Genomic DNA, 27125 nt, shown 5'->3' with positions numbered 1-27125 from the left:
TGAAAGTAACTGGAGCTTTTCCCGGAGAGGAGCACACTGACCTGGAGGAAGTCGTCTCACTTTGTGGCTTCTCCTTTCAGAATAAACTTTTCAACCAGATGGATTTAAATCGATTTAGGACTTTAATCTGTAGAAAATATTTCCTTTAACGTGGCTGTAATATAATTCAGTGTGAGAGGAAACAAACCAATGACAGAGGCCGTGTGATGTCTGATGATTAGTAAACACTTTTTATTGGTTCTAACAGTTTCATCTCCTATCAAAAAGAAATAAAATAAATCAACACATTTCACCAGCAATCGACAAATTTATTCATTTGGCAAATTTGATTTAGTGAGACATGAGGGAGACGTCGAGTCAGGAAATCAAAACCAGGCAGAGAGCTGAAGGAGAATCCTTTAGAAGCTGCTGTAGTGAGGAGGAGAGGCAGCTGAGGAATACTACGAGGGTACGCTGGACGAGGCGCCGCTTTAAGGTTAAAAACAGACGGGTGGAGTAGCGTGCCGAGTGAACATGCATTCATACACTTTATACTTCTGTTTTCTTATTTATCACGACGTCTCAGGCTGCGTTAACGCGTTCAGACAGCAGGGGAAGTACTCTCAGCTTAAGACCGTACAGCATTTCAAAATAAAAGCCCAATAACTTCTAATTTTTTACATGTGAAATGAATTTAATCGTCGGGCACATTTTTGGTTTTTGCCTTCTTCGTTCACAATTAGAAAAATATAAAATAACCGAAAGTCCTCCTTCAATATGATTATTTATCGGCCCCGTTTGACCAAATTTAATTCAACGCGCTCAGGAACTTTTTCTGGAGGCTTTTAAAGAAACGTAAAATAAAGCGCTGAACATTCAAGCGGAGGATTTGGGGATGATTTCTGATGAGTCAGATCAAAGTGAGCGAGGTCACATCGTCCGTGCAGAGTGGTTAAAAAAGGATATGTGTGTTTTAATATCAGATACAGTTTGTACAGTTCCATCTCGTCGCCTCGCTCTGATTGGTTCGTTCACAGTATTGCTCGCGGTGACGCGTTGCATAATCAACACGTCCATTGCCTGAATTGTCACGAATGCTTCGATATAAAAACTCACCGAGCTGCTTCCGTACGATAATTCATGTTTTTTTTTTTTTTTTTACTCGACGTGTTCAGAAGCGATTCCTATCATGAGTTAACGATAATCTACGGAAGCTTGTTAGGTCCAGAAAAGAAAAGTGTTAAAAATGAAAAACCTATATAAAAAAAAAAAGTTATGAATCGATACCTAACACTTGAGTTCTGAGATTTACAGCGTGAGAAATCTCAGAGTTTTAAACTTTTTTTTCCCAGTTTTTAAGATTCAACTAAATTCACATCTCAAGAATTTTAAAGAGGTCGAATTTTCCAATTGAAAATTTGGTCAAATTCTAAATTTAGATTTGAAATGCATCAAAATTATAATTGCACCTCTTTAAGGGTCAAATTATGGATCTAATTTTTTTAAGTGTCAAAATTCACAATTTCAAATTTGAAATTTAAAAGTGAAAAATAAAAAAAGGTCATTCATAATTCCGAACTACAAGAAACTTTTATTTGAATTCATGATTAAGAAATTAAATCAAAATTTGACACATTAACCAAAATCGTAAAAAAGTTTGGATGCAGAGCGAGAAGAAAATAAAATGGGAGGCATCAATAAGTGCATGTTTACAAAAAAAAGTTCATCAGGTCAAACATGAAATCATTTTAACTTTTTCAACTGAACGTTTCAAACTAGATTTTATTTTACGCGGCATCCAAACTTTTACGTTTTCATAGCAAGACTTTTTTTAAGTCAAGACAATAAACAAATAATTTGTTCCAATTTAAAATTTTCAACACTTTTTTTCACTTTCTGGCATCAGCGAGCTTCCGTACGAGTTTCCAGATGGGAATGAAGATTTAAAAAAAACTAAACCTAGGAACTTTATTTACACTTTTAACATCTTATTCTCTTATTTACACTTCGTTCCTCCCTTTCTTTTCATTCTTCTCCTTCAAAAAACTAAAACAGCGACTAAATAATCGTCCGATTTCCAGGAGACAAAAAATATTCCTCTGTCGTCGCACCTTTAAATTTAGCGTGACGGGCTGATGTCACCAAAAGCTCGAGTATCAACTTCCCATCAGGTGACGTTTCAGATTTATCTGCTTTTTAAACGGGGAATTCAGGAAATTAAAAGTTGGTGGCGGTTTGGAAGAACCCGAGCGGCGAGCACTGCAAAACTTCAAACCATCCCTCCGTCAAATCAGCACGTAAAAAAATAAATCCACGCCACATTTTTAATGACAGAAAAACAATTCAGCCCTTTTTTTGTCCATTTCGTGGCAGCAGCAACGTCAGAAAAAGAAAAACAACCTCAAACTAGCGTGTTTTTGAAATGTGGTTTCTAAAGACGAGAAGGAAGCACTCGTCGGGTTCAGATGGCTCGAGGATATTTACCAGACGGGTCGTCTTCCTCTCCCTCAGATCGGGTTTCACTTCGTCACAAAGTTCTCCACATTTCTGAGTGCCTTCTCGTCCCGAGGCCTCGTGGACGGCTCGACCACTCGTCCGGCCACGCCCCCGCTCGGACAGAGCGGCGGGCTTCGTGATGCGTTCGCTTCTTAAGTGCAAAAGCAGCTCCTATGCTAAGTTCCTTTTATGTTGTTGTTGTTGTTGTAGAAAGTGGCGAGAGCTCGACCACTTCCTGTGAAGAGTCTTTTCAGTCCAAAGAGAACTTCCAGTTTTTTATTTCCTACAGCTTCGCTCGCTGGAAGAACGCCTGGAAGAAGAAGAAGAGAAGGATGAAAGAAGGCCGTAAAGTGGCTACAGATTATTTTTTAACTAGTTCCACAGTTTAACTGACACTGGACTGTTGCTAAGCAACCCGAACATTCTATTCTCCCGCTGGTGTCCATGGATACCGCAGAGCAGCTCCTCTGTAGTGTGAACCTTTAGTTGAATGTGATCATGAACGCAGCGACATCAGAGTCTGACGTTTGACATGATGAATACAGAAAAACTTGTCAGCTGTAAAAATATTCATTACAAGTATTCAGAGCTCCTCCTGCTGAGGAGGCGGAGGGATACATGATGTGAAAAGGCACAGTGATGTTATCGTCACTCAGAGAAGGCCTCTCCAATCAGATTGCTTGATCTGGACTAAGTGTTATAAAGTCTGATTTTTACTAGAATGAAGTCAAAGTCTGAAACTCTGACATCATGACGTCATGACATCATGACGTCATGACGTCATGACATCATGACGTCATGACATCATGACATCATGACATCATGACATCATGACGTCATTAAAGGACTTGAAGGTGAATCTTACCTTTATGTAGTTTTTCAGGACTTTGATATCCGGCTGCTGAACAACTTGACAAAGCTCCTGAAACATCAGAATCAAAACATGACAAACTTAAATTCATGCAACTCAGTTATAAAAAAAAAAAATCAGTTTCTCCATTAACATGTTCTCAGACACTGAAGTTAACGAGTGACCAGCGGAGGTGGGCGGAGAGACGGGCGAGTTTTGGGTCTGCACATCGTGGACGAAAACATCACACAAGACGACTCTTCAAACTGGTTTTCTCTCTAAGAGACCGCGCTAAACACACAGCCACTTATATTCCAGATGTGACCTGCACAGCGACTCATCCTCATCTCCAAAACTAAATCATGAAATCAGAAGTTTGAAGAGCGTCTCACCTGTGAGATTTCAGGAGACACCTGGAGTGAAGGTAGATATTCGTGCTGCAGGAACTGAATGAACTCCGGCCCCTGACAGAGAAACAAGCGTTTATTAAAACTCCTCCGTGTTTCAAACAGGAAGAAGAATATCTCTTTTTTTTTTTTTTACTTTCATGAAGTTTTTACCCGTTTGAGATGAATCATCTTCAGAGTGACGGCGCACTCCGACAGCGTCTGAAAGACAGAAGAAGAAGAAGACGTTAAAGTCGATGATGAGTCTTTGAGATCGTTTGTTTTCTGGCTGGAGTTTGTTAGAGAAACGTACCAGGACGGTCTGAGCGTCTGAGAGGTCGAACGTCGGTTTGAGAGGAGCGAGGAAACACGCGGGCACAATGTGTTTGTAGATGAAGTCGGGGAAACCCACCATGCCGTCTTTTCCTCCTGACGGATCAAAGACAAGGTTTTTAAGAAGCACAGAAGAAGAAAAGAACAGCTGTTTGTGTTGTTCTGGACGCCTCTCTCACCCCACAGCTCCACCAGCTTGGAGAGGACGATGAAGCAGGTTTTCTGAGCGACGGGGTCGGGGAAGTCCACGGCTCCCTGGATGATAGTGAAGACGACTCGCTCGATGTTCTCAGCTCCTGAAAAACGACAGAAACCCGGCGTTCACACCACGACGTAAAAACCGGTTAACTGCGGCGTCCGTGTCGACCCCTGTGAGAGACTCACCCTGATTGGCCATGACCTCGTTCATCCCGCTCCCTGTGATCGTCTGGATGAAGGTGAAGTAGCTCCTCCTCAGCATCTGTTTCTCCAGAGCCGCCGCCTGGTCGTTCTCCTCCGCCGGCCGGCCCAGCACCTCGAAGATGGCGAGGACGAGCGGCATGAAGACCTGCTGCAGGAAGGGGGACACCTGCCGCTGCCATGACAACGGGAGGAGAAGAAAGTTAACCGGCTGAAATACAACACGAGGAATCTGAACCCTCAGGCATCAGATTAATTTACCGAGGACAAAAATGTCCACTTACAAAAAACTGATATAAAAATAGAACAGATTGATATTTTTTTCTCCTTTTTTCTGCATAAATCTCTTAAACAACTTCAGGCCTGCTCAAAAATACCAAACATTCAATCATTTTTAGGAATTTAACCCTTTAAAAGCCAGTTTGATTACTTGATGTCACTGTTGTTATTTATGAGAAAAAAAAACACAAAATTTGTTATTTTCCATAAAACAAATATTTGGTGGTTGGGGGATTTTTTTTAAATCAGTCTTGGATATGTCAAAGATTATCCAAAATACTGACTTTGATGCACTGTTAGTTTTTGTGTAGCATCAGATTTAAAATGTAGTTCCCTGTTTGGACATTGGAGGGCGAAAATGTCCAATTTACAAAAACTGATATAAAAATAGAACAGATTGATATTTTTTTCTACTTTTTGTTTTTTTGCATAAATCTCTTAAACAACTTCAGCCCTGCTCAAAACTATCAAATATTGAGTAATTATCAGGAATTTAACCCTTTAAATGCCAGAATCATGTAATCAAACTGGCTTTTAAAGGGTTAAATTCCTGATAATTACTCAATATTTGATAGTTTTTGTCCATAGTGACGCTTGAGGGTTAAAGAGAAAGTTTGGCTGTAATCTCAGAGAAACAGGAAGTTGGATTTTTTCCCAGCGCACCTTGAACTTGGCGGTGATCTGGCTGATGAGCGGGATGAACTCCTGCAGGTCTTTGGCCTCGCAGTCCTTTAGCATGTGCTCGGAGGCGGCGGGGATGAAGGGCAGCACCTCCTCCTCCATGCAGATGATCATCCTGTGCAGGAAGGAGCGCACCGAGCTCCGCAGCACCCCCCGTTGGACGGGACAGCTCAGCGCGGGCAGGAAGGTCTGCAGGCAGTCCCTGTAGACCTCGGTGCAGCCGCACTGCTTCACCGTCTGCTTGTTGCTGAACGCCTTGCTGGTGCGACTGGAAGAGAGGAAGACGAGGAGAAGATTCACTTTCTGTTTTTTTATTCAATGGCGGTGGTATCGAGACAACCCCCAAAATAAAAAACCCATCCAGACCTGGCGAATCCGATGGCGTGGCTCAGACAGTCACCGAGCACCGTCTGCCTCTCCTCCTCCGTCTCCTGCTGCATTTTGGCGAGCAGCAGGCGGAAGGCGTCCATGAGAGGAAGCAGCAGACTCCTCATCAGCGCCTGTTTCCTCTCCACGGGACTCTCCCCGTTCACGATCAGCACGCCCGCCGTCTCGAACATGAACAGCTGGTCGTCGCTGGTCAGCATCGCCGGGAAACCGTTCTCCTGTTCAGAAGACGATGAAACGACTTTTAGAAACTGATATTTAAAACCTGATAAAAGATTTTTTTAAAAAGTGTTTTACTCGGAGGCTTGATTTAGAAAACAAGACGAGTACTGACCGGAGGAGCGAGCTCCAGCAGGTCCTGGATCCGGGTCAGGATGTCCTCGATGAAGGCGTTCATGTGTTTACTGCCACACAAAGAGACGTCACGGTCAACACAGTTTCAAAGTAGTTTGAGAAGTAGCAGACGGAGATTTGCCTTCATAAAGTTTTTCTACAAGTGTGAAAGTTCTTCAAGAAATCTCGTTTTCTAGACTCCTGAGTCACTTAAAGGGATACTTCACCAAGAAACATGAATCTGTACTGACATCGGGTCATATATGTAGAAATGTGAAACACATTTTGAAGTTGGTGAGAAAAGACAGAAAGTGTTTTTTTGGCTCATGTGGATGAAAGACACCAAATCCCAGAATGCACAGCACCGCAGGCCACTCCCACTAAGGTCCTCTATTTCAGAATCAGAAATACTTTATTAATCCCAGAGGGAAATTCCATCGTTACAGTTTCAATATGACGGACGTTAAGTTTGGATTCTGGGAGTGAGTTCCCGCCCACTGATCTGTGATTGGTCTGTAGCTTCAGTGGTCGAAAATATGAGGAACTAGCGTTGTAGTTTCACCCCGCTAACCACAACAGCTTCCAGTGACGCAAAAATCATCATTTAGCGTCACTGGAAGCTCCTTTACAGATTCAGAAAAACAAAGATTTCTCATCTCAGGGGAAAATGAGGGCGGGATGCACGACCACTCAAAAACACTACCAGGTTTCTAATGAAACAAAGATTAATGCAGATGGCTGAAGTATCCCTTTAAGTTTTACCACCAATAAAATCATTATAACAAAGTGCGCTTCTTTGGCTCGGCTGCAGGCGGTCTCCCCCTCTGAGAGCAGCAGCAGGAGGAGGTCTCATCAACTTATCATCGGTATCGGCTCTGAAAAACCTGAAAGTATCTACGTCGGCGTCGGTGATCCTACCAAAATAAAAGCCCTGAACCGGATTCTGTCAAAGGTTCATGATGTGGATTTAAAAACAGGAAATGAAAACTGGACTCACTGCAGAGTTTTGACGAATCTGGAGAACAGGTAGGCCACTCTGCTGCGGACCTTCGGGCTGTTGTGTCTCAGTCCTCTGTGGTCCAGAAACGCCATCTGACAGTGAACACAACGCCTTCTGGTTTAAACATGGACGCTCACACACACAAGCGTGGTTAAAGTTTGACTGAAGAGTAAAGATGTGAGCAGGTTGGGTTTCCTCACCAGGACGTTGGGGATGTGCTGCGGCTCCACCAGGAAGAACTTATCGTATCGGACGACCGTCTCGAAAAACTCCAGAGACACCGAGCTGTGCTGATACCCGCTGACGCCGCACGCCACCAGCTGAGGGGAACATGGCGTTTATCAGAGGTCGATTCAACAGTGAGGCAAATAATAAAAAAACAAACATCTCATAAGAGCGGTGACTGACCGTCCTCATCATGTCCTGCAGCGCGCTCGTCTTCGCCGTGTCTCCGGAGAAATGAGCGCCGTGCGACGCCGGCAGAGCCTCGCCGAGCATGTAGAGCAGCCTGATGGCGACCTCCACCTCCATGAACGGAGCCGTCTGCCAGCTCCTGAAACAAACAAACAAACAAACAAACAAACAATCAGACGCAGGATCAGAGTGTGTGAGGGAGAACAGGCTGACCACATCCTCCGGCAACAAACTGAAACGAAATGGCCGCTTCTCTAAACCGCCGGCTACACGAGGAGTTTCTACTGATTTATCCAAAATGCAATCTGCAAAAAAAATAAATCTGTCTCACTGCATGCTGTTGTTGAAGACTCGCCGCACGGCCTCCAGCAGCAGCTCGGGGGAAACCTGCGCCAGACGATCCAGCAGCATCTTCAGCTGCTTCCTGTACTCCACAAACATCGCCTCGTCTTCGCCCTGACGACGCGACGACAACATTCAGTTATTTAAAAAATCACTCAGAGAGCGTTTTATAAATCAGACGAGATGAAGAAACTCACCTCGTTTTCAAAGTTGTACTCGTCGTCGTACGTCAGCTTCTTCATGACGGCGAGCATGATCGCCTGCAGAGAAAGGACGGCGTGTTAAAAAGCTCAGATATATTATGGGATGTTTAGACGGCGTTGTTTAGAATCAGAGACTCACCTCGATGCTGGTTTTCTGCTGATCCGTCAGCTGAGGGAGCTACAAACAGGAAACAAAGTTTTATTTTGAAATTTAAACAACCTCTATCTGTTTGTTTGTGCTGCTGGTGTCTGATTGGTCCAGCTGAGCGGCGCCCTCCCCTCACCTGTTTGAGGACGTGCAGGTACTCGTAACAGAAGCTGACGATGTTGGCCGAGATGTCGTCGTCCTCGTGCACCAGCAGCTGCAGCATCAGCGGCACTTTGGCCTCCACGGCCTGCAGCGTCTCCGCCGTCTCCTTCACGTTCCCCGTCTTGGACAGCTTGGTCCAGCTCAGCACCAGACTCTGACCCATCCCGTTCACCAGGCGGGAAAACTTCGCCAGGAAGTCCACGTCCTCCTCCTGACCGGGGGGGGGGGGGGGGGGGAGAGAGGAGGGTCATAAAACATTCTGACCTCACACAGGAAGTGAAGAGAGAGGCAGGAAGGACTCTAGAGGAGGAGGGGGAGGAGGGGGGGAGACAGCTCTCTACAATGTTTTCTAATTTAGACTGCAGTACCTATTTTAACCACTAGGGGTCAGGGTTACATACTGCTCCTTTAACAGATAAAGAGATTTAAATGTAAGCTGTGACGGTGGATCAAACCTGTTCCACGTTGAAGAATCCTGCAGACTGCAGAACCCGACACAGAGACTCCACCAGCTTGGTTTTATCCACCGGGTCCATCCCTTTGTTCACGATTTCAAAGAGGCAGTCACACGCCTCCTCACGGAGCTCCTCCACAGACATCTGACTCAGCAGCAGGTTCACAAACCTGAAAACAGCAGAAACCAAACTTCAGTGTGAAGAGGAACAAAGGAGAACGAGTGTCCTGAAAGAGCGGTGGTTACTCGCTGCTGCTGAAATCATCACCGACGACTCGATTATTCACAAACTCTGATTTCTGCACAGAGAGTAGGGCTGGGCGATATATCGAGTTTTTAAGATATATCGATATATTTTCAAACAAGATATAGGGTAAGACGATATCGTTAATATGGATATAGTTTATGTTGCATTAAAATAATGTCACAGAGGTGCCAGGTCACTTTTTCTCATCTCACTGATGATGACTGACTGTCTGTCCCTCTTAACCCTGCTCCTCCTCTCTCTCTCTTTTATTGTATTTAAGGAACATTGTTATTTTATAATATTACTTTTTAAATTTACAAACAGGTAGTTTATTTTCCATGTGTTTTCACTGTTAATAAAATACATATCCATATATATCGAGTATCGCCATTCAGCTAATCAATATCAAGATATGAGTTTTGGTCCAGCCCTAACACCATGACAACTTGTTCACAACACGTGCAGCAGATGATTTTAATTTTCACAGCAGGAATGTGACTCAGATTGTTTTTATGACACTTCCTCCACTCGACTTCGAGCTGTAACTGAATGAATGAATCTTGGTGGGGAGGTGTCGGTGACTGACCGGTCGTTGGCGATGAGGTTGAGGTCGATCCAGCTGACGTAGGCTCCCACCACCTCCAGACACTGACAGGTGAGCTCCGGGTGGGACTGCTGGTACGTCTGCAGGATCTGAAACCACGACTCCACCAGGTGAGGGATGCACTGCTCCCGCATCCCGTCTTTGATCAGAGTGTTTCTACGAGTCGCCTGAGGAGGGGGGGAATAATCAAGATGATATAAATTCAGCTTTTTCAGTTAAAGCCCCAAAAACTATGGAACAGCCTCCCTCTTCCCATCAGGTCTGCATCCTCTACTGACTCTTTTAAGTCCCTTCTAAAGACTTACTTTTATATTTTAGCATTTGAGTCCTCTGGTCCTGAACAGAAGGTTCTTCCAGATTCCAGTTATTGCTTTCATTATCCCTCCTGTTTATTCTATCGTATTTTATTTTGTGTTTTTTGTATATGTTGAAATCCCCTGTAAACTGTTTCTTCTTGTACAGCACTTTGGTCAGATGCTGCTGTTTTTAAATATGCTTTATAAATAAATTTGACTTGACTTGATAAATATTTTTAAAAAGAAGTAAGGAGGAAGGAGCAGGAGGAGAAGAAGGATAAGGAAAAGGAGGAAAAAGCCACAGATAAGGAGGAGGAGTCGATGAAGGTGGAACACGAGCAGGAAGAGGACGAGACAAGGACTAGGAGGGGGGCGTGTCTGACCTCAGGCGGGTGCAGGATGTCTCGGTCCACCACCTCGGCGTCGATGGCCATCAGCGTCCTCAGGTAGATGTCAACGCCGTGCGGGTTCAGACCCACCAGAGACAGCACGTCGAAGAAGAACTTGGGCCACAGAGTCAGATACTCCATGACGAAGGTGAGGGCGAACACCTGAGCCGCCTTGTTCCTGATGAACGGCTTCTCGGGGTGAGCGTTCATCAGCTGCAGACCAGGAGAGAAAGAAGGTCACGCTGAGGTCACTAAACAATAAGTCTGAGTCACTTATTACTGTTTAATCTTTTATAATAAAAAGACAGAGCCGGACGTGTTTAATGACTGAAACTATGAAATAAAAACAGAAAGTAATCAGCTGCTAAATTCACTTCAAGTGTCAAATGTGCTCGTGTGTTCTGATCAAGCAAAACTGAGTTCATGCCTACTTGAAGTTACAGAGAGTGAAATTCTGGTATTGTGACATCCATCAGTATTTCAACATGTAAACTGAGGGTGTGTAATCGGGGCAAGGAAGTGTACGGATCAGAGCGCTCACACTGGTCAAACGTGCTCGGGCACGGTACAGATTTCCTCGTGTGAGTGCGGCCTAAATATATGACGCCTGAAATATAATCACCTGACACTGGAGCCACTTCATCAGCGTCTCTCTGATGAGCTGCTGCTGAAGTCCACTCAGGCCGGCGTGCCTGCAACACACACACACACACACACACACACACACACACACACACACACACACACACACACACACACACACACACACACACACACACACACACACACACACACACACACACACACACACACACACACACACACACACACACACACACACACACACACACACACACACACACACACACACACACACACACACACACACACACACACACACACACACACACACACACACACACACACACACACACACACACACACACACACACACACACGGTGAGATACGCTCAAATAATGAAGGGTATTATCTTTAAAGATCATGAAGCCGGGTCTCCTCCTCTTCCTCCTCCTCCTCCTCCTCCTCTTCCTCACCTGAACTTTATCTGATGCTCCAAAACTTGGAAGCAGAAGAACTTCACATGGTCGTCACTGAAAACAAACATTAAAAATCATCCATCAGAGGATCCGATCAGTCTGCGTTAGTTAAACCTTTAGACATGATGAATAATAAAAACATGCAGTGGGCGGAACTCACTTATAAATCCCTTTAGCGAGCGCCTCTGCACAAACCTCCCAGGCATCCTGAGACTCCTTCAGCTGCTCAAAGTAAGCCATGGCCTGCAGACACACACACACACACACCAGAGACGTTCTGTGTAATGATGCTTAAAGAAGAAAACCTCATAAAGGTCTCTATCAGCTAGTCTGAGAACACATGTTATAATAATAATAATAAAGCAGTTTGTGTTACCCGCTGCCTGTAGCGGGCGTCGGCGTTCGGGTTGAGCCCCAGCAGGGCCTGCTCGTCCATGACTGCAGCGACAGACTGGCAGGCCATTCGTGGGTTAGCTTTCCTCCAAGACTTGTTCGCTCCTCTCGTCTGCTGTGGGCCAGATTAATCTCATCTGAGGACGACAAACCATGACGTGAAATAAACACGAGCAACACCGCTACGAGAGCAGCTTCATACACTCTGATACGATCAGAGTAAAAACAAACAACACTGATGACTGTTTCAATACAATCAAGACTAAGTTCTGATAAATGTTTGTGATGCAGATTTCATAAAATCAATGAGTAATCACGTCTAATAATCGTGATCTCAATATGTCAATCAAAGCAGCCCGACACCTGAGACGCAGAAAATGATGAAACTTTATTTTGTCTTCATGAACCTGTTGTCTTTAAAACCTCTAAAATAGAATAGAAGAGAATAGAATAGAATGACTTTATTGATCCCAAACTAGGAAATTGTGGCGTTACAGCAGCAGGTTGTCCAAACACACAATATGAGTAAAAAACACAATGTTAGCAAATCTAAACACAATATAATATTAAAAACTAAGAATGTGAATATATACAACCAGGATTTAACTAAACATTACTAGTCTTAAATATGAAAGATTAAATATGAAAGATTAAATGTAAATGTGCAAAAACAGAGTAGTAAATGGACAGTATTGACGTAAGTTAAAGTGCATGAGTGTAGACATATAAGCAGAAACTATTCAATATAACGGCGAGTAGACAAATGAAGTGAACATGAGTGCAGGGATCATTTGTAAATGTAACATGTGCAGAACAGATGACAGTAAGAAGAGACAGATATTATCATGACTACATCAGAGCAGATGTTCCTACAAATGATCTCCTCAAAGTCTTTAAAGAAATCAACTGTGTCTGTGTGTTGATAACCAGACAGGTGATAACATGACAGATTACTTACTGGCCTCCTGTGACGTCAGTGAGGACACCTGTATGCGTGACAATGTGGCACCCAGGTGAGATAACCACCTACTAACAGACAGGACTGTGTGTGTGTGTGTGTGTGTGTGTGTGTGTGTGTGTGTGTGTGTGTGTGTGTGTGTGTGTGTGTGTGTGTGTGTGTGTGAGAGTCAGCACAGGTTTGTTTTCATGGATGCCTTAAATGCCTCAAATGTGACGAATACACACTGACAGCTAATGAACACCTGAACCCAGAGAGGGAGGATGGAGAGGAGGATGAACTCTGTGCGGACATGATGCAACACAGCGTCAACACTTTGAGCCACCATGACCCGTTTTCACTCCAACACTGTAAATAAAACATATAAATACCGAGCACATGAGAGGTTAACGAGCGACACGGCTCCCCGGTGTTGTGTTTGTTGTGGCCACTCCTCAAAAACTTGACACTGCGGTGCTACAAGCTAACAACTTCACTCACACACGCAAAATAGCTGACTGCTGCTAACTGGAGCTAGCGTTAGCCCCGGACAGGTGTTACGGTTCAACTGGTGATACTTCGCAAAGCGCGGCTTTTGAGGCCCCCCCTGTTTACAGTCTAAAGATAAAGATAAAACTTTATTGATCCTCCATGGGGGACATTTTTTTGTTACAACAGCTCAAGAAAACAGGAATATAATCATTAAAAATAACAAGAAGTTAAAAATCAAACATATTTACATCAGTTCAATAAAGGGAGAAAATGGTTGGCAATCAAAATAACGTCAAACATCCGGCTACTACGTCATATTATAATATATATATATATATATATATGTACATATAGTAAAGTTAATACCACTAAAGATATTAATTAATATCATGAATCAGGAAGCGAGCCTCGTAGTGTTTTGATGGTGAGTCTTTAAAGGCCGCGCCTACCGGACTGTCACCAGATAATCCAGCACCAGTTTAACCATAACACCGGCTAGCTTCTGAGCTCAATCCTGACACCGTAACACTTAATAAATCCAAAGTCATCACCAGGAGCTTTAATGTACAGACATATAAACAATCTGAGATTAAGTATCGGCCGATTTAACCAGTTTTTATTGTTGTTTTAAGCACGTTTCGTTGACGTTACCTGCTCGTCTCCCTCAATCACATCACTGAATCCCGTGAAACGTTTCCGCCGTTACTCATAAAAATCTCTCTCACGATGTTTTAAAAAAACAAACAGAATGTTCTAGAAAGCTCACCTTAAAGAAAACCTATTCCATCACGCGTTTCTTCTCCCGTTGACTCATCACGGAGGAGAAGAGAACTCAGCAGAAATGAAGCTGCATGTCGGTTACCGACACACGACAGACGGAGTAGCGGCGTGTCCACTCCGTTAACATCCGGGTCACTAAACCGGAAGAGCTACGTCTTTTTAAAAAATAAAATAGAGAATGAACAATTAAAAAAAATAATTAAATAATATCTAGAGCTTATTTATGAGTCATTTACAACAGGTGACTACAACCTCCCAATAAAAGAACTGTTCACTGAATTATTCGTTAGGAGTAGATCCCAGCATTGGATCGATTTGCCACAACAAATACACATCTGCTACTCACATTGGTTCATGCCACATTATTTCATATGTGTAAATGTCTGTCAGCAGCAGAGCCGAGATCAGCCTAACAGATGTTGAACAGATGCATCAGTGCATTCCTAGTTTAAGGAACATTTTCTTTTCACAAATGTTTTTTTCCCTCAATTGTAGCTTTTAAAAATAACTAGAAAATCTTTGTTTCAGTCTCTGAAAAGGTTTAAAAAAGGAATACCTTAAGACTATCCGAATTACTTGAGTTTTACACTGATTTAAGGCTCCAACATATTTTAAGGTTATTTTAAAATGTTCTATTGTGGTTTTATGGTTAGTTTTATTGTTATACTTTTATTTTTTCATCTGAATATGCTGCATTGATGAATTTATGAAATGTTTAAAAGATTAAATGCCATTTTGTTGTTTGAAAATTCTGAATAAAAAACGAAAAACACAAAAACAAAAAGTTGTGGCCGTGTGCACTAGCCCCGGAAGTCCCGCCTCCTCCCGTCCCTCCGTCCATTTGTTGTGCGCATGCTCCGCCTTAGCGCTTCCTCTTTTACTGTGGCAGTGAGCGAGAGACACCATGAAGGCGTCCGGCACAGTACGTAAAACCTTTTATTTACCAATATCTACGTGTAACACACGTCTTATGTGAACAGATAGGACTTTATAACGTTATGATTAACCGATTTATGTTTTAACATCTCGGAAAACTCCTCTTGAAAGCTTTATTTTACACATTTTCGTCCCGATGCGTTTGCGGCTCCAACATGGCGGCTGCTCGGACCATGTGCACGGAGCAGGAATGAGACGCTGCGTGTTAAAGCTGTAGATTAAAACTAAACATGTTCAGTCACGATTAACAAAGATTTTCTGTTACAGAGAGCGATTTAGCAGACTGTTTTTGTCACTGAACATGTTCTTAAAAGATGTCTTTTAGCCAGTGTAGCTCCGTGAAGCTAGCTGAAGTTAGCCGTTAATAATGTTCTGTTTCAGCAGAGTCTCAACGTGCGCTCTGAATACTGAAACATCTCAAGTATGGGATAAGTTTCTTTTATTGACTAGACATTATAACAGACCAATACTTAACACCTGCATTTTAATGTTCTTCACCTTCAACTAATAATACTAGAATACCTTTTATATAAAACGTGTTGTCAGAGTCACCTGTCAGCTTCAGTTTGATGTGGAGGAGATTAATTCTTATTTCTGAAAGTTTAAACCCAACACAATAAAATAGAATAAATGTTTATTACCATCTGCACAGGTACAGGACAGTTCAGGTACATTGGAATTCTTGAGCGTTTCTCCCTGAGTCAGCTTCTACAAAAAAGTTAAAATTATATATAAAATAGACTTAACATAGAAAAAAAGAGTAAGAAAGTTCTGTTGTATTAACAGCTAAGTGATTTAAAATAAACTGTACAGAAGTTATACACTGTATTAAAGCAAATATATAATACAACAAAAAACCAAGGGGAACACTGTACAATGAAATGAAAATATAAATATGTTTATATCTCTTATTGCACACATATTTTTCACATTATATAATTTCACTGTTTTTTGAACCTTTTATTTATCTACAACAGAGAAATGTAGTTACAGCAACAAATAGTAAGGAGAGCAGGAGAAGTAGAAAATGCACATTTAAATAAATTAAGGAGTAAAAACATCTGCAGTCTTAACAAATGTAATCTGACATTCAGTTATATAGAAACAACACATTCTTATAATACTGAAGCTGACAGACGCTGCAAAGAATGTATACAGACATTATATTAAATAAACAAAAGAATACACCCAGCTTTATAAGTCCCCCCCCCCCCCGATCTATAAGTCTGTCTGTAATATCCTGTTGAACGATATGATTGTCTTTGTCTGCACCCAAACCCAAAGCTCATACCTGTCGGTGGTATGATTAAGTCTGGTGTGCAAACAGAAATCGGATCCTTGTCGCCTTTCTCTGGCGCTGCAGTGCCTTTGAAAGTGAATCCAAGGGTCCACATGTCTTTGAACGCCTCATCCTGTAGACGTAAACGTGCAGACTTCTTGTATCCTGACAGATGACACTTTGTTTTTTCTTTCTCAGCTTCGGGAGTACAAAGTCATTGGGCGTCTGTTGCCCTCTGCCAAGAACCCTGCCCCCCCTCTCTACCGGATGAGGATCTTTGCCCCGAACCATGTCGTGGCAAAGTCCCGCTTCTGGTACTTCGTCTCCCAGCTGAGGAAGATGAAGAAGGCCTCCGGAGAGACCGTCTACTGTGGCCTGGTACGTCTCTGAACCTCTCAGGAGGAGAGCGCTTACTGCGGTCCAGTTGTAGTTTTTGATCACTAACATGAAAATAAACTTCTTGAACACATCACGCCGCCTGCACCCAAACCCAAAGCTCATATCATTCAGTGGTATGATTAAGTCTGGTGTGCAAACAGAAAATGGATCCTTGTCGCCTTTCTCTGTCGCTGCAGTGCCTTTGAAAGTGAATCCAAGGGTCCACATGTCTTTGAACGCCTCATCCTGTTCATTTAGCTGTAGGGTGGTCATGACTCCAGATCCAGATGTTGAACTAACTGTTGAAACCATGGCAACGACTCACAAGTCCTAGGATCCCAATATTGTGGAATTTATTGTTTTTAATCTGCAAAAATGACAGACGACCCCAAAACACGGTCTGAATCGTACAAATGTGTTGGTTTGCTACTCGCACTACACGAGTAAAATCAGGAGGGGGCATTCATGACCGACGCGTTCCCTCAGGCTGAAACTTGGACCGAATCTGGTCTTCATTAGTCTGAAATCTTTAAATATCACAGAGTATCTTGAAAGTCAGTATCTAATAAATTGTGTTATCTTTAAATATTTGACTGATGACTAACTCGCTCCTCTTGTTGTTTCAGGTCCACGAGAAGACCCCCCTGAAGGTCAAGAACTTTGGTATCTGGCTGCGTTATGACTCTCGCAGCGGCACCCACAACATGTACAGAGAGTACAGAGACCTGACCACCTCTGGAGCCGTCACTCAGTGCTGTGAGGACACACACACACACACACACACACACACACACACACACACACACGCTCTGGTTTCTAGTTGAACTATGATTCAATAATCTTTAAAATGCTGAATCCTGAGTTACTCCTGGAAACACAAACATCAACACATTGCATTTTTGCTCCTTTTCTGTTGGGGTGCAAAGCGTACCGATCCGACCCTAAAGGGCGGAGCTAGACACACTGCATTCTGGTGCTTGATTGGTCGGCCATCTTAATCGCTGGTAGCCTAGTGGTTAGTGCATGTGCCCCATGTACGGAGGCTACAGTCCTCCAAAAGGTACTCCCGGGTTCAAGTCCGACCTGTGGCTCCTTTCCTGAATGTCATTGCCCTCTTTCTCTCTCTCTCTCTCTACTCCTCTCCCCCTCTCTGATTTCTGACTCTCTCGTCCTGTCTTTGTTAAACTAATGTTTTTCTGTGTTTGTGCGTCCAGATCGTGATATGGGAGCTCGCCATCGTGCCCGCGCTCACTCCATCCAGATCATGAAGGTTCAAGTGATCGCTGCCAACAAGTGTCGCAGACCGGCCATCAAGCAGTTCCACGTCAGTATCTCCCTCCATGTCTTTAATGTTTGTGTGATCGGGTTCTCTCTCTGACCTGACTCATCGTTTGTCAGCTCCAGATCAAAAACCCGACAGATCATCAGCCAGATTCCTCTTCCAGAGTTCCAGCTTCCGTCTTGAACTCTGGCGGTTTAGAAACTGGCGACAGACGTTTGATTTAATGACCTGTTTTGTTTTTTAATGTTTTCTGTGTCTCTGAATCTGAATGCTGTCTCCTCTCTGATCCTCCTGCAGGACTCAAAGATCAAGTTCCCTCTGCCTCACAGGGTCCTGCGTCGTCAGCACAAACCCCGCTTCACCACCAAGAGACCAAACACCTTCTTTTAAAGACGCGTTTTCATTCTGTGCGGGAAAAAATAAAAAAGATCCAACTGAAGAGTCACAACTCGAGCTTTTCTTTGTCTGTGAAACAAATCGATACGACAATCATTAAAGTGTGACTGTGTGAGGTCTTCCAGAGTGTGTGTGTGTGTGTGGGGGGGGTCCTCAGTCTCTTATTTGAGGGGTCGTGAGCTGAAAAGAACTCCTGATTCAGATCATCAAAGTAACAGATTGCATAATTTTTTTTAAACTGTTATCAAAAAGAAAAAGGTTGACTTGTCACCAACACCTGCTCACTGGCTGTGGATGTTTGTTTGGTGCGAACATTATTGAGTAAAGACAGGAACTTTCTTAATCCTTTGGGAAGGTTCCCTCAGGAAACTCAGATTCCAGCAGCAGGTAACACCAAAGGATAGAACAGCACACAGATACAAATAATATAGTGTAGAAGCAACAGACATGTCTAAATAAAGTATACTGCTACAGATTTATAATCAGGCTGCAGCAATAAAATAAAAAAGATAGCAGCAGTTGTGTTTCTTTGTCCTTTGTGTTTATAAATGGATAATTAACAATGAATAATGCAAGCTGTTAGGATTGTGTTGTGGTCAGTTCAGGCCTATTTCTTGTGCCCCCCTCCTCCCTCCAAGAGAAGAGTTATACAGTTTGATGGCACGAGGGACAAAGGAGTTCTTGAGTCTGTTTGTGCCAAGATTGAGTGAAAAATTCATCTTTTCTGTATGTTACAGTCGAGTCTGTGCAGGAGGAAGCTACTCAGGAAAATTGTAGAAACTTCACCACACACAGATTCAGGAGACTCTGACCCTTATTGTCAACTTAAGCCATCAAAGGTGTTTCTGGCTTGTTCCAAAGTCTGGAGGTGATGGTCTCCTGTCCTGGAGTTGGCTGCCTGAAGCTGCTGTTGCACTTTGTGTCCACATGGTGGCGCCCTCCTCAAAGACATGAAGGTGAAAAAAAGCTGAGGATCAAAAGAGCAACTTTACAGAAACACTCACAACAGTGTCATGATCACATTAATGTTGAAGCTTTTCTTTGTGACTTTAATGAGCTCATAGATTCATTTTGAGTGAACTGACTTCTCATGGCTTCATCACAGAGACAGCACAGAGGATAGAGTCAGACATCAGAGACAGAGAGGTCAGAGGTCAGACCAGAACCTGGGCCGCCTGCCCTCAGGACCAAAGCCTCCACACGACTCACAGAGAGGTCGATGTTCTCTATAGAGAGGACAGGTATTAAACATGGGAGCATCTCCTGTGAGGGACTTTAGGTGTGTGTGTCAATGTTAGCGCCCCCCTGTGGACAAACAATATATCTCATCCCTTCTGTGAATACATCCAGATTTTCAGTGGAACTTTTTTCTGGACTTGAAGCCTCCACATCTTCACTGTTGAGACTTATTTTGAAAGGTTCATCTCTCTTCTTTTTGCAGCTTGAGCCTCACAGAGCTGCTAGCATGATGCTAACAGATGTTGTTAATGAAGGTAATGATAAATGGAGTTGTGTTGTTGGACGGCGTCCCAGTGGGGCGACATGTTTTCTACCTTCAGTTCAAAAGAGGAAGCTCGTTATGAGAAGCAGACGAGGACTGTTACCATGACGACAACTTCACGATAACACAGCGACGAGGACGAGACATAAAATCATTAGAAACAGGAGAGAGAGAGAGACGTGTGAGCTGACGGCTCGCTCCAACACAAACAGCAGAGAAATGGGACTCAAACCGCCGGATTCGGATGCTTAATTAAATCTTAATATTCAGCCGCATGTTTACGAGCCGGATCAGACCGTTAGCGCTCGTTTAGCTGCAAACTTTTTCCATAATTTGTGAGCGTCTGTTTAAAGGGGCGCACCGACAGGAAACAGGTTACAGCTCCACACAAAGACGCTCAGTATGTTTTACTGTGGGAATTAAAAAAGAAGGCTGCGGAGGAATACTTTTTTATTCTCTACATAGTTAAAGTTTAAGTTCTTCCCAGTGGAGCTCATTGAGGACGCACAATCCCCCGAAAAAAAACCAAGAGGCCGTTAAAAATAACTAGAGGTGCTTTGTGCCCTGACACAAATGTTTGAAATACTGTAAATGAAATCCAGTGCTGAGGCTAATGGCTCCACTCAGAGGGATGACGAGATGACTTCATCCTGCAGGACTGAAACAGGATGTAAGGTCCACTAAAAGTTTTCCCATCATGCTCCTCTCCATCATCATCCGTCAGCGTGCTCCTCCTGAATCTCAGACTCTCTCCAGATCTGTATTCTCTGTGGTTTTGAGGTTTTGCCACTCGCTGCCCGGTGAGGGTTTCTTGGAGGGCCGAGGATCCAACACAGCCTCGAGCCGTCGTCCCCGGCAACAGAACCATAAACCTGGCACAGAGCGAGAGAGCAGCCTGTGGTCAGGTGATCAGAGCTGCCGTCAGGAGGAAAACACCAGATACAGGAGGAGACGTTATCAGGCTGGAGGCGGTTCAGGAGGCTTTGTGGATCCTCGGCTCCTCCGAGGACGCTCAGCGGGCAGCGAGGGGCAAAAACCTCAAACCACAGAGTCCACAGAGATTCAGAGATCTGCAGGCCGGTAGAGACGAGGAGCAGCAATGTGGAAATGGATTATGAATGCTGCACAGATTTATTATTTTATTTAAGCAGGTTGGTCCCATTGAGATTAAAAACCTCTTTTTCAAGGGAGACCTGGTCGAGACAGGCAGCAGATAAAACACAAAGTTACAGACGGAAACACAAAGAGAGACAAAGCACAACATTTAGGATTAAAACAGAACGATCTATGAGTCATATCTGAGAATCAGTCGTTCAAACAGCCGAGCTAAAACATCGACACACAGAACACAGAGAGAGGAAGCAGACCAAGAATTGTCTTACATATAAAGGTGTACCAGGACCAGAAGATGTTGTTTTAAGTGAATTCAAATGTTCAAACTGCATCAAACTGGAAGCTTTTATTTACGTCATGAACTCACAATCAGAACCTCTAAGTGTTTAAGGGGGTCAGGTCTTCACACACAGGAGCAGCTCTCTGTCTCCCTGAGAGGAGTAAAAAGCAGACTCAGCTATCAGGAGCGTTTCAGAAACCTGCTGACTCAGACTCCTCAGCGTTTGATTGACTCGTGTTAGGTTTGCCCAGTTCTTTCTCCTGGAGGACTGCAGAGAGCGGGGGGGACGGACCAGACCTGAACCCACAGCACGTCCACGTTTTGTGCAGCGGAGAGGAATGTGCTAAAAGCTCCGTCCACACCTGCCAAACACTCTCTGCCCTCGCATTAACGTTTCTGCAAAAACCTCCCACGACTCTTCAGACCTGCAGGAGCCAAGAAGACATGTAATCACAAAGATCAACAAACCCTTAACAGCTTTTAAAAGAGGAGCACCGTGAAGCACCACAGACGTGGAAACACACACACACACACACACACACACACACGCGCACACACACACACACACACACACACGCACGCACGCACGCACGCACGCACGCACGCACGCACGCACGCACGCACGCACGCACGCACGCACGCACGCACACACACACACACACACACACACACACACACACACACACACACACACAGGGTTATGAAGGGTGAAGCGTTCTCTGATGCCCAGTCAGGGGCGTCGCTGTCAGCCGGACCATCCCGGGCCCCGCTGGAGGAAACGGCCCCTTAAATAAATATCTCCTTTTTGTTTGGATTGGTTTCTTACCTGTCCGGGTAAAGGTCGAATTGATCGATGAATGATCACGCTTGCTAACTGTTAACTCATTAAATAAAAAGTGAGATGCTTAAAGGGATACTTCACCATGAAACATGAATCTGTGTTGACATTGGGTCATATATGTAGAAATGTGAAATACATTTTGAAGTTGGTGCCTTCTTGGTCGAGAAAAGACAGAAAGTGTCTTTTTGGCTCATGTGGATGAAAGACACCAAATCCCAGAATGCACAGCACCGCAGGCCACTCCCACTAAGGTCCTCTATTTCAGAAATACTTTATCAATCCCAGAGGGAAATTCGATTGTCACAGTTTCTCCAAAATATACAGTACAGCAGGAGAAATATAGAAATAAAAACATTTACAGACATATTTACTTCAACACATTTTTTCTCAATTATCATCTTTCTCCACAGAGCCTGTTAGCGTAGCTTCAAAGCAATATGGCGGACGTTAAGTTTCGATTCTGGGAGTGAGTTCCCGCCCACTGATCTGTGATTGGTCTGTAGCTTCAGTGGTTGAAAATATGAAGAACTAGCGTTGTAGTTTCACCCCGCTAACCACAGGAAGCTCCTTTACAGACTCAGAAATACAAAGATTTCACATCTCAGGGGAAAATGAGGGCGGGATGCACGACCATTCAAAAACACTACCAGGTTTCTAATGATACAAAGATTAATGCTAACGGGTGAAGTATCCCTTTTAAGAGTTCATCACATCGGAGCTGATTGGTCCGCTTGAAACGGGGTCTCTGTTCAACGCTAAGTGAGTGAAGAAGATGTACTATTTGGTACTTTTCGATACCATTACTTGTTTAAATAGCAGAGACTGTTTCCTTTGAAAACATCAGACATGCTTGATATGATCAATACGTCCGTAGTGTCTGAGTTTATAGGCTACATGGATGTGCATGGTGAGGTTTAGGTTACAGTATGAACTACAGAGACGATGTTCAAAGTGCAGATACAACTGAAGTGAAGCCTAAAATATAAAGACATTTGTATTCAGTCTCTCCTCTGACAGCTAGACTGACCTTCTTCCTCTTCTCTTCTTCTTCTTCTTCTTCTTCTTCTTCTTCTTCTTCTTCTTCTTCTCCTCCTCCTCCTCTTCTTCTCCTCCTCCTCTTCTTCTCCTCCTCCTCTTCTTCTTCTTCCTCTTCTTCTTTGGTGGCCTGGAAACCTCCATGTAGTCGTTCAGGTCTCACTTCAAACTGTGTCCGGTTGTTTTTGGACTCTTCATCTGGACGTGTGTGTGTGTGTGTGTGTGTGTGTGTGTGTGTGTGTGTGTGTGTGTGTGTGTGTGTGTGTGTGTTAATCAGCGGAGGGATGTTGGTTTAAAGACGGAAACGGTTTAAAGTGCAGCTCGTTAATCCCATTAACGTGCGTGAATGTGTCTGTTTGTTCGGCTAATTGGGTCGAGTTATTCAATTTGTCCGTTTTTTGGAAGTGATGTTTGGATAGCTAATTTGTGGAGGACATTTTCCACCCGGAGAAGAAAGACAGAGCCGCTGAAGTTCAGGAAAAATAAACCAGAAGATGGAGACAGAAAGAGGAGCTGAGTGTGATTCATACATCGTCTGTGAGCGGCGTTAAGAGACCTTAATGTCATTAAAGAGGAGACACTAAATAAAATGAAGAACTATGATAAAACATGTTGAAGCACGCCGCAGTTTAACACTTTCAACACACGCTGTAACGCACTTTAAGTTATTTAAAAGTTACATTCAATTTAGTTATTCAACTTTTAATCTCTGCTTTTCATTTCGAGTTGAAATGTGTTTTAATACATGACGATAAAAATGTGAAAGAAATGGCCCATGGAATTCTGGGTAATGAAATAATGGACATGTGCAGTAGAACCTAAACAGCGAAGATTAAGCTAGCTAGTGAAGTTTCAAACGTGAAAATCTAAACGGATTAATACGACGGAGGATTACAGCCACGTTAAAACTTTTTTTTATTTCGAGATTAAACTCGTGAATTTACGAGAATAAAGTCGTAAATGTACGACTTTTCTCGTAAATTTCCGAGCTTCATCTTAAATCGAGATTAAAGTCGTACATTTACGACTTTATTCTTGTAAATTTACGAGTTTAATCTCGAAATAAATAAAAGTTTTAACGTGGCCGTAATCCTCCGTCGTAGATTAAAGACACAAACGCGGAGTGAAGAAGTGAAATCATGACGAGAAACTCGAAGAGTTCGTCTACCAAGTAAGTTAACTTATTATTATTTAATGTAATGGTTCTGCTTTGTGTTGTGAGTTGATGACGCTCGTGCCACACCGCTTAACCTCCACCTGAGCGTGACAGATATGACTTTTAAACTTTTCTCTTTATGAATCCTTTTTCAATAATTTTACTAGAACAGAAAATATTTTAAATATAACACAGAAATAGACACTCAAACTTTAGTGAATGCTAACATTATATTTCGGGTGTTATGATACATTCAGCGTGAAAGGCTCACTAGTCTGGTTGCCAGGATACCAGAGTTTTGTTACCATGGCAACAGAAATATAAGTAGGCCTACCAGGCACCCGGTATTGGTTAATTTCTTGTTTTTAATTAATCCGATCGCTCCTTCTCAGCTGCTCCAGTCATGACAATCACACCCCCGTTGCTTTTTCCACAACATCACTGTCTTCATTCTCCAGAGCCGGCAGATCCCAGTTCAGACGTCCCAGTACTTCCAGTCCCGCTGGAGACCAGAAGTCTGAGGTCTCAGCGTGTTAACGGCCTTCATCAGTATCATCATCATGACTCTTTATTTAGATTTCTGCAGCCAGAAACGGTCGACGCTGAATCTGTCTAATGACTCGGGGTTCACAAACGAGAGAAACAATAGACTAACCTGGACAAACGGCTTCACACCTTTTCATCGAGTCGCTGCAGAGTGACGCCCTGAAAAGATGGCCGCCGCTCTGCTGAATGGACTCCTCTGTTCCTCTGGAGACATAAAGGATGAGAGGTTACACACCGTCCACCCCGCACTTCATCATCCTCTCAACACCGGACAGGACGGAGGCGATGAAGGTCTATGAAACCTGACACTGATTTATATCGTGGGTTTGGACCCTCTGTGTGTCTGTGTCGACCTCACAGCAGGTCAGGAGTTCAGTCTGAAAGCACAGCAGGGCATGCTAACGGTAAAGTCGATGTGACAGGACGTTTCCCTCGTTCATTTTCTCTTTGGGGCCGGAGAGAGTCCACCTCGGAATATTTACAGCCTCTTAAAAGTTGCCAACCATTTCCTCATTTTTTTTCTGAAACTGCGTCCATCGATAAACAAGTGGACAATCTGTCTGTTGATCCTGACTGATCCCCGCTGCTGATTTATGGAATCGTGGATTTGTGGTCCTGCCACTTTTCAGCACTCCTCCTCCTCCTCCCCTGGGTGAATGATGAACGACGGAAACAGACCGTTAATCCTGCAGAGATGGGGGGGGGGGGTCACAGGTATTCTGACTGTAGGAGCTCTGAGTCCAAGTACGGGAAGAAAAAAGCTTGCAAACCAGCCCAGGCAGAAACACCTCGAGCTGTCTGAAGGAGTCGATTCTAGACGAGTCGCTGAGGTTTGAAACGAGTCGCTGAGGTTTTAAACGAGTCGCTGAGGTTTCAAACGAGTCGCTGAGGTTTGAAACGAGTCGCTGAGGCTTCAAACGAGTCGCTGAGGTTTGAAACGAGTCACTGAGGCTTCAAACGAGTCGCTGAGGTTTTAAACGAGTCACTGAGGTTTGAAACGAGTCACTGAGGCTTCAAACGAGTCACTGAGGTTTGAAACGAGTCGCTGAGGTTTCAAACGAGTCGCTGAGGCTTTAAACGAGTCGCTGAGGCTTTAAACGAGTCACTGAGGTTTTAAGCCTTAATATAACATAAACAGGTGAGTATACATTCAGGCCGTACAGCTGAAGAGAGAAATGAGTTCTAGAGATCCAAACTGTTTTTGTACCAGGTGAACGTTGTTTGTCCAGTTTTCCTCGGAGTGATGCAGGAACAAACCTCCTGTCCAAACACTGAAGCTACATCCTTCAGGTTGTTGTTTTCAGCAGATGTGAAGCAGCAGGATGAAGGTGAGCAATGATGGATTGTTTTTCCCCTGCAGCTCGTCCTGACCGTCCTGGACCAGAGGTCTCTCTGTGTGGCCTCCTGGACTCACTCGGGGGGTTATTCTTTCTTAATGGAGCTCCAGCTTTTAAACACGCGTGTCTCCAAGCTCAAGTCCATGACCAGGATGATGAAACAGACAGCCGGGACGAGGACTGACCTCTGCTGGGTGAACCTGACCTTCATATTTAAAGACATAGATACAGAACCATCGTCTGTCTTCCTGAGAGTCACGGCTCATCACAACCTCCACATGGACGAGTATTTCTAGAGGGGAAAGGAACTCATTCATCAACATGGAGCTAAATTTAGTCCAACATGACCATAACATCACCACCAGACTGACAACCAGACTGTGCAGCAACTGAAAGGCTCAATTTGTAATTTTTTATCTTGTTTGTAAAATGTGCAGATTTTCACTTTACCTGACAAAAACAGAAAAACAAAAAAACAAAACAAGATGGCTGCCTCTCCACATTTATTCTCCTTGTTATTAGAACATCCTTTGAACCAGTGGTTCCCAACCTTTTTTTCACAGTGACCTTTCTTTGTTTATGTTTCTTATTGTGGACAGAGGAAGAAAGGCTGGGAGGACATTTCTGCACAATGGACGACAGACAGAGCATTGGCTATGTCCATCAGTAGCTTCTGTTGAAAAGAAAAAAAATCACCAACATGATTCAACAACTTTCATGAAAGTCTTCAGGAGATGGCCTTTGTTATTTCCAATTTTCTAACAATATCTATGCAAGCCAGTTTTCTCCTCTACCTTCGATCCTGAACGTTCAGGAAAACTATAAACGAATCGATTTCTGACACTATTTGATAAATTAAACCACTTCTGAACGAGCAGCTAGTGTGACTAAGAACACTTATCAAACCAGTACAAACATCCATACCAACACTCGGGGCCAAAGCCGACATCACTGGAGAACTAGTTGCAGAATAGTCCAATATAAATGTTCTGTGTGTTGATT

At 43.6% G+C, this 27125-nt stretch overlaps 2 protein-coding genes and 2 non-coding genes across 4 annotated transcripts; 3 read left to right on the top strand and 1 right to left on the bottom strand.

The window, feature by feature from the left end:
• Positions 1 to 209: 209 nt before the first annotated feature.
• xpot (exportin, tRNA (nuclear export receptor for tRNAs)) lies at positions 210 to 14169 on the bottom strand. Its single transcript, XM_061029325.1, has 25 exons — positions 14030 to 14169; positions 11818 to 11971; positions 11602 to 11684; positions 11439 to 11495; positions 11005 to 11074; positions 10377 to 10595; positions 9680 to 9864; positions 8848 to 9016; positions 8367 to 8603; positions 8222 to 8260; positions 8077 to 8139; positions 7869 to 7993; positions 7532 to 7676; positions 7324 to 7443; positions 7121 to 7215; positions 6125 to 6194; positions 5770 to 6008; positions 5386 to 5671; positions 4429 to 4618; positions 4224 to 4340; positions 4025 to 4140; positions 3886 to 3933; positions 3718 to 3789; positions 3341 to 3397; positions 210 to 2785 (listed from the first exon to the last, which is right to left on the bottom strand). Exons 2-25 carry the CDS (start codon positions 11902 to 11904, stop codon positions 2759 to 2761), a joined length of 2916 nt encoding a protein of 971 aa, XP_060885308.1. The 5' UTR covers positions 11905 to 11971; positions 14030 to 14169; the 3' UTR covers positions 210 to 2758.
• A 673-nt stretch (positions 14170 to 14842) lies between these two features.
• On the top strand, positions 14843 to 18357 carry rpl18a (ribosomal protein L18a). The gene is made up of 5 exons (XM_061030027.1): positions 14843 to 14965; positions 16457 to 16636; positions 17263 to 17392; positions 17851 to 17960; positions 18216 to 18357. The coding sequence occupies exons 1-5, from the start codon at positions 14948 to 14950 to the stop codon at positions 18306 to 18308; spliced, it is 531 nt and encodes a 176-aa protein (XP_060886010.1). The 5' UTR covers positions 14843 to 14947; the 3' UTR covers positions 18309 to 18357.
• LOC132956995 (small nucleolar RNA SNORA68) lies at positions 16245 to 16375 on the top strand. The gene has a single exon (XR_009666219.1). It is a non-coding gene; the product is annotated as a small nucleolar RNA SNORA68 (small nucleolar RNA).
• Positions 16736 to 16866, top strand: LOC132956996 (small nucleolar RNA SNORA68). The gene has a single exon (XR_009666220.1). It is a non-coding gene; the product is annotated as a small nucleolar RNA SNORA68 (small nucleolar RNA).
• Positions 18358 to 27125: the final 8768 nt, after the last annotated feature.

Source organism: Labrus mixtus, chromosome 22 (genome assembly GCF_963584025.1).
Source record: "Labrus mixtus chromosome 22, fLabMix1.1, whole genome shotgun sequence".
NCBI classification, from domain to species: Eukaryota; Metazoa; Chordata; class Actinopteri; order Labriformes; family Labridae; genus Labrus; species Labrus mixtus.
The sequence above is the reverse complement of the archived record's forward strand: the minus strand, read 5'-3'. Positions and strand labels throughout refer to the sequence as shown.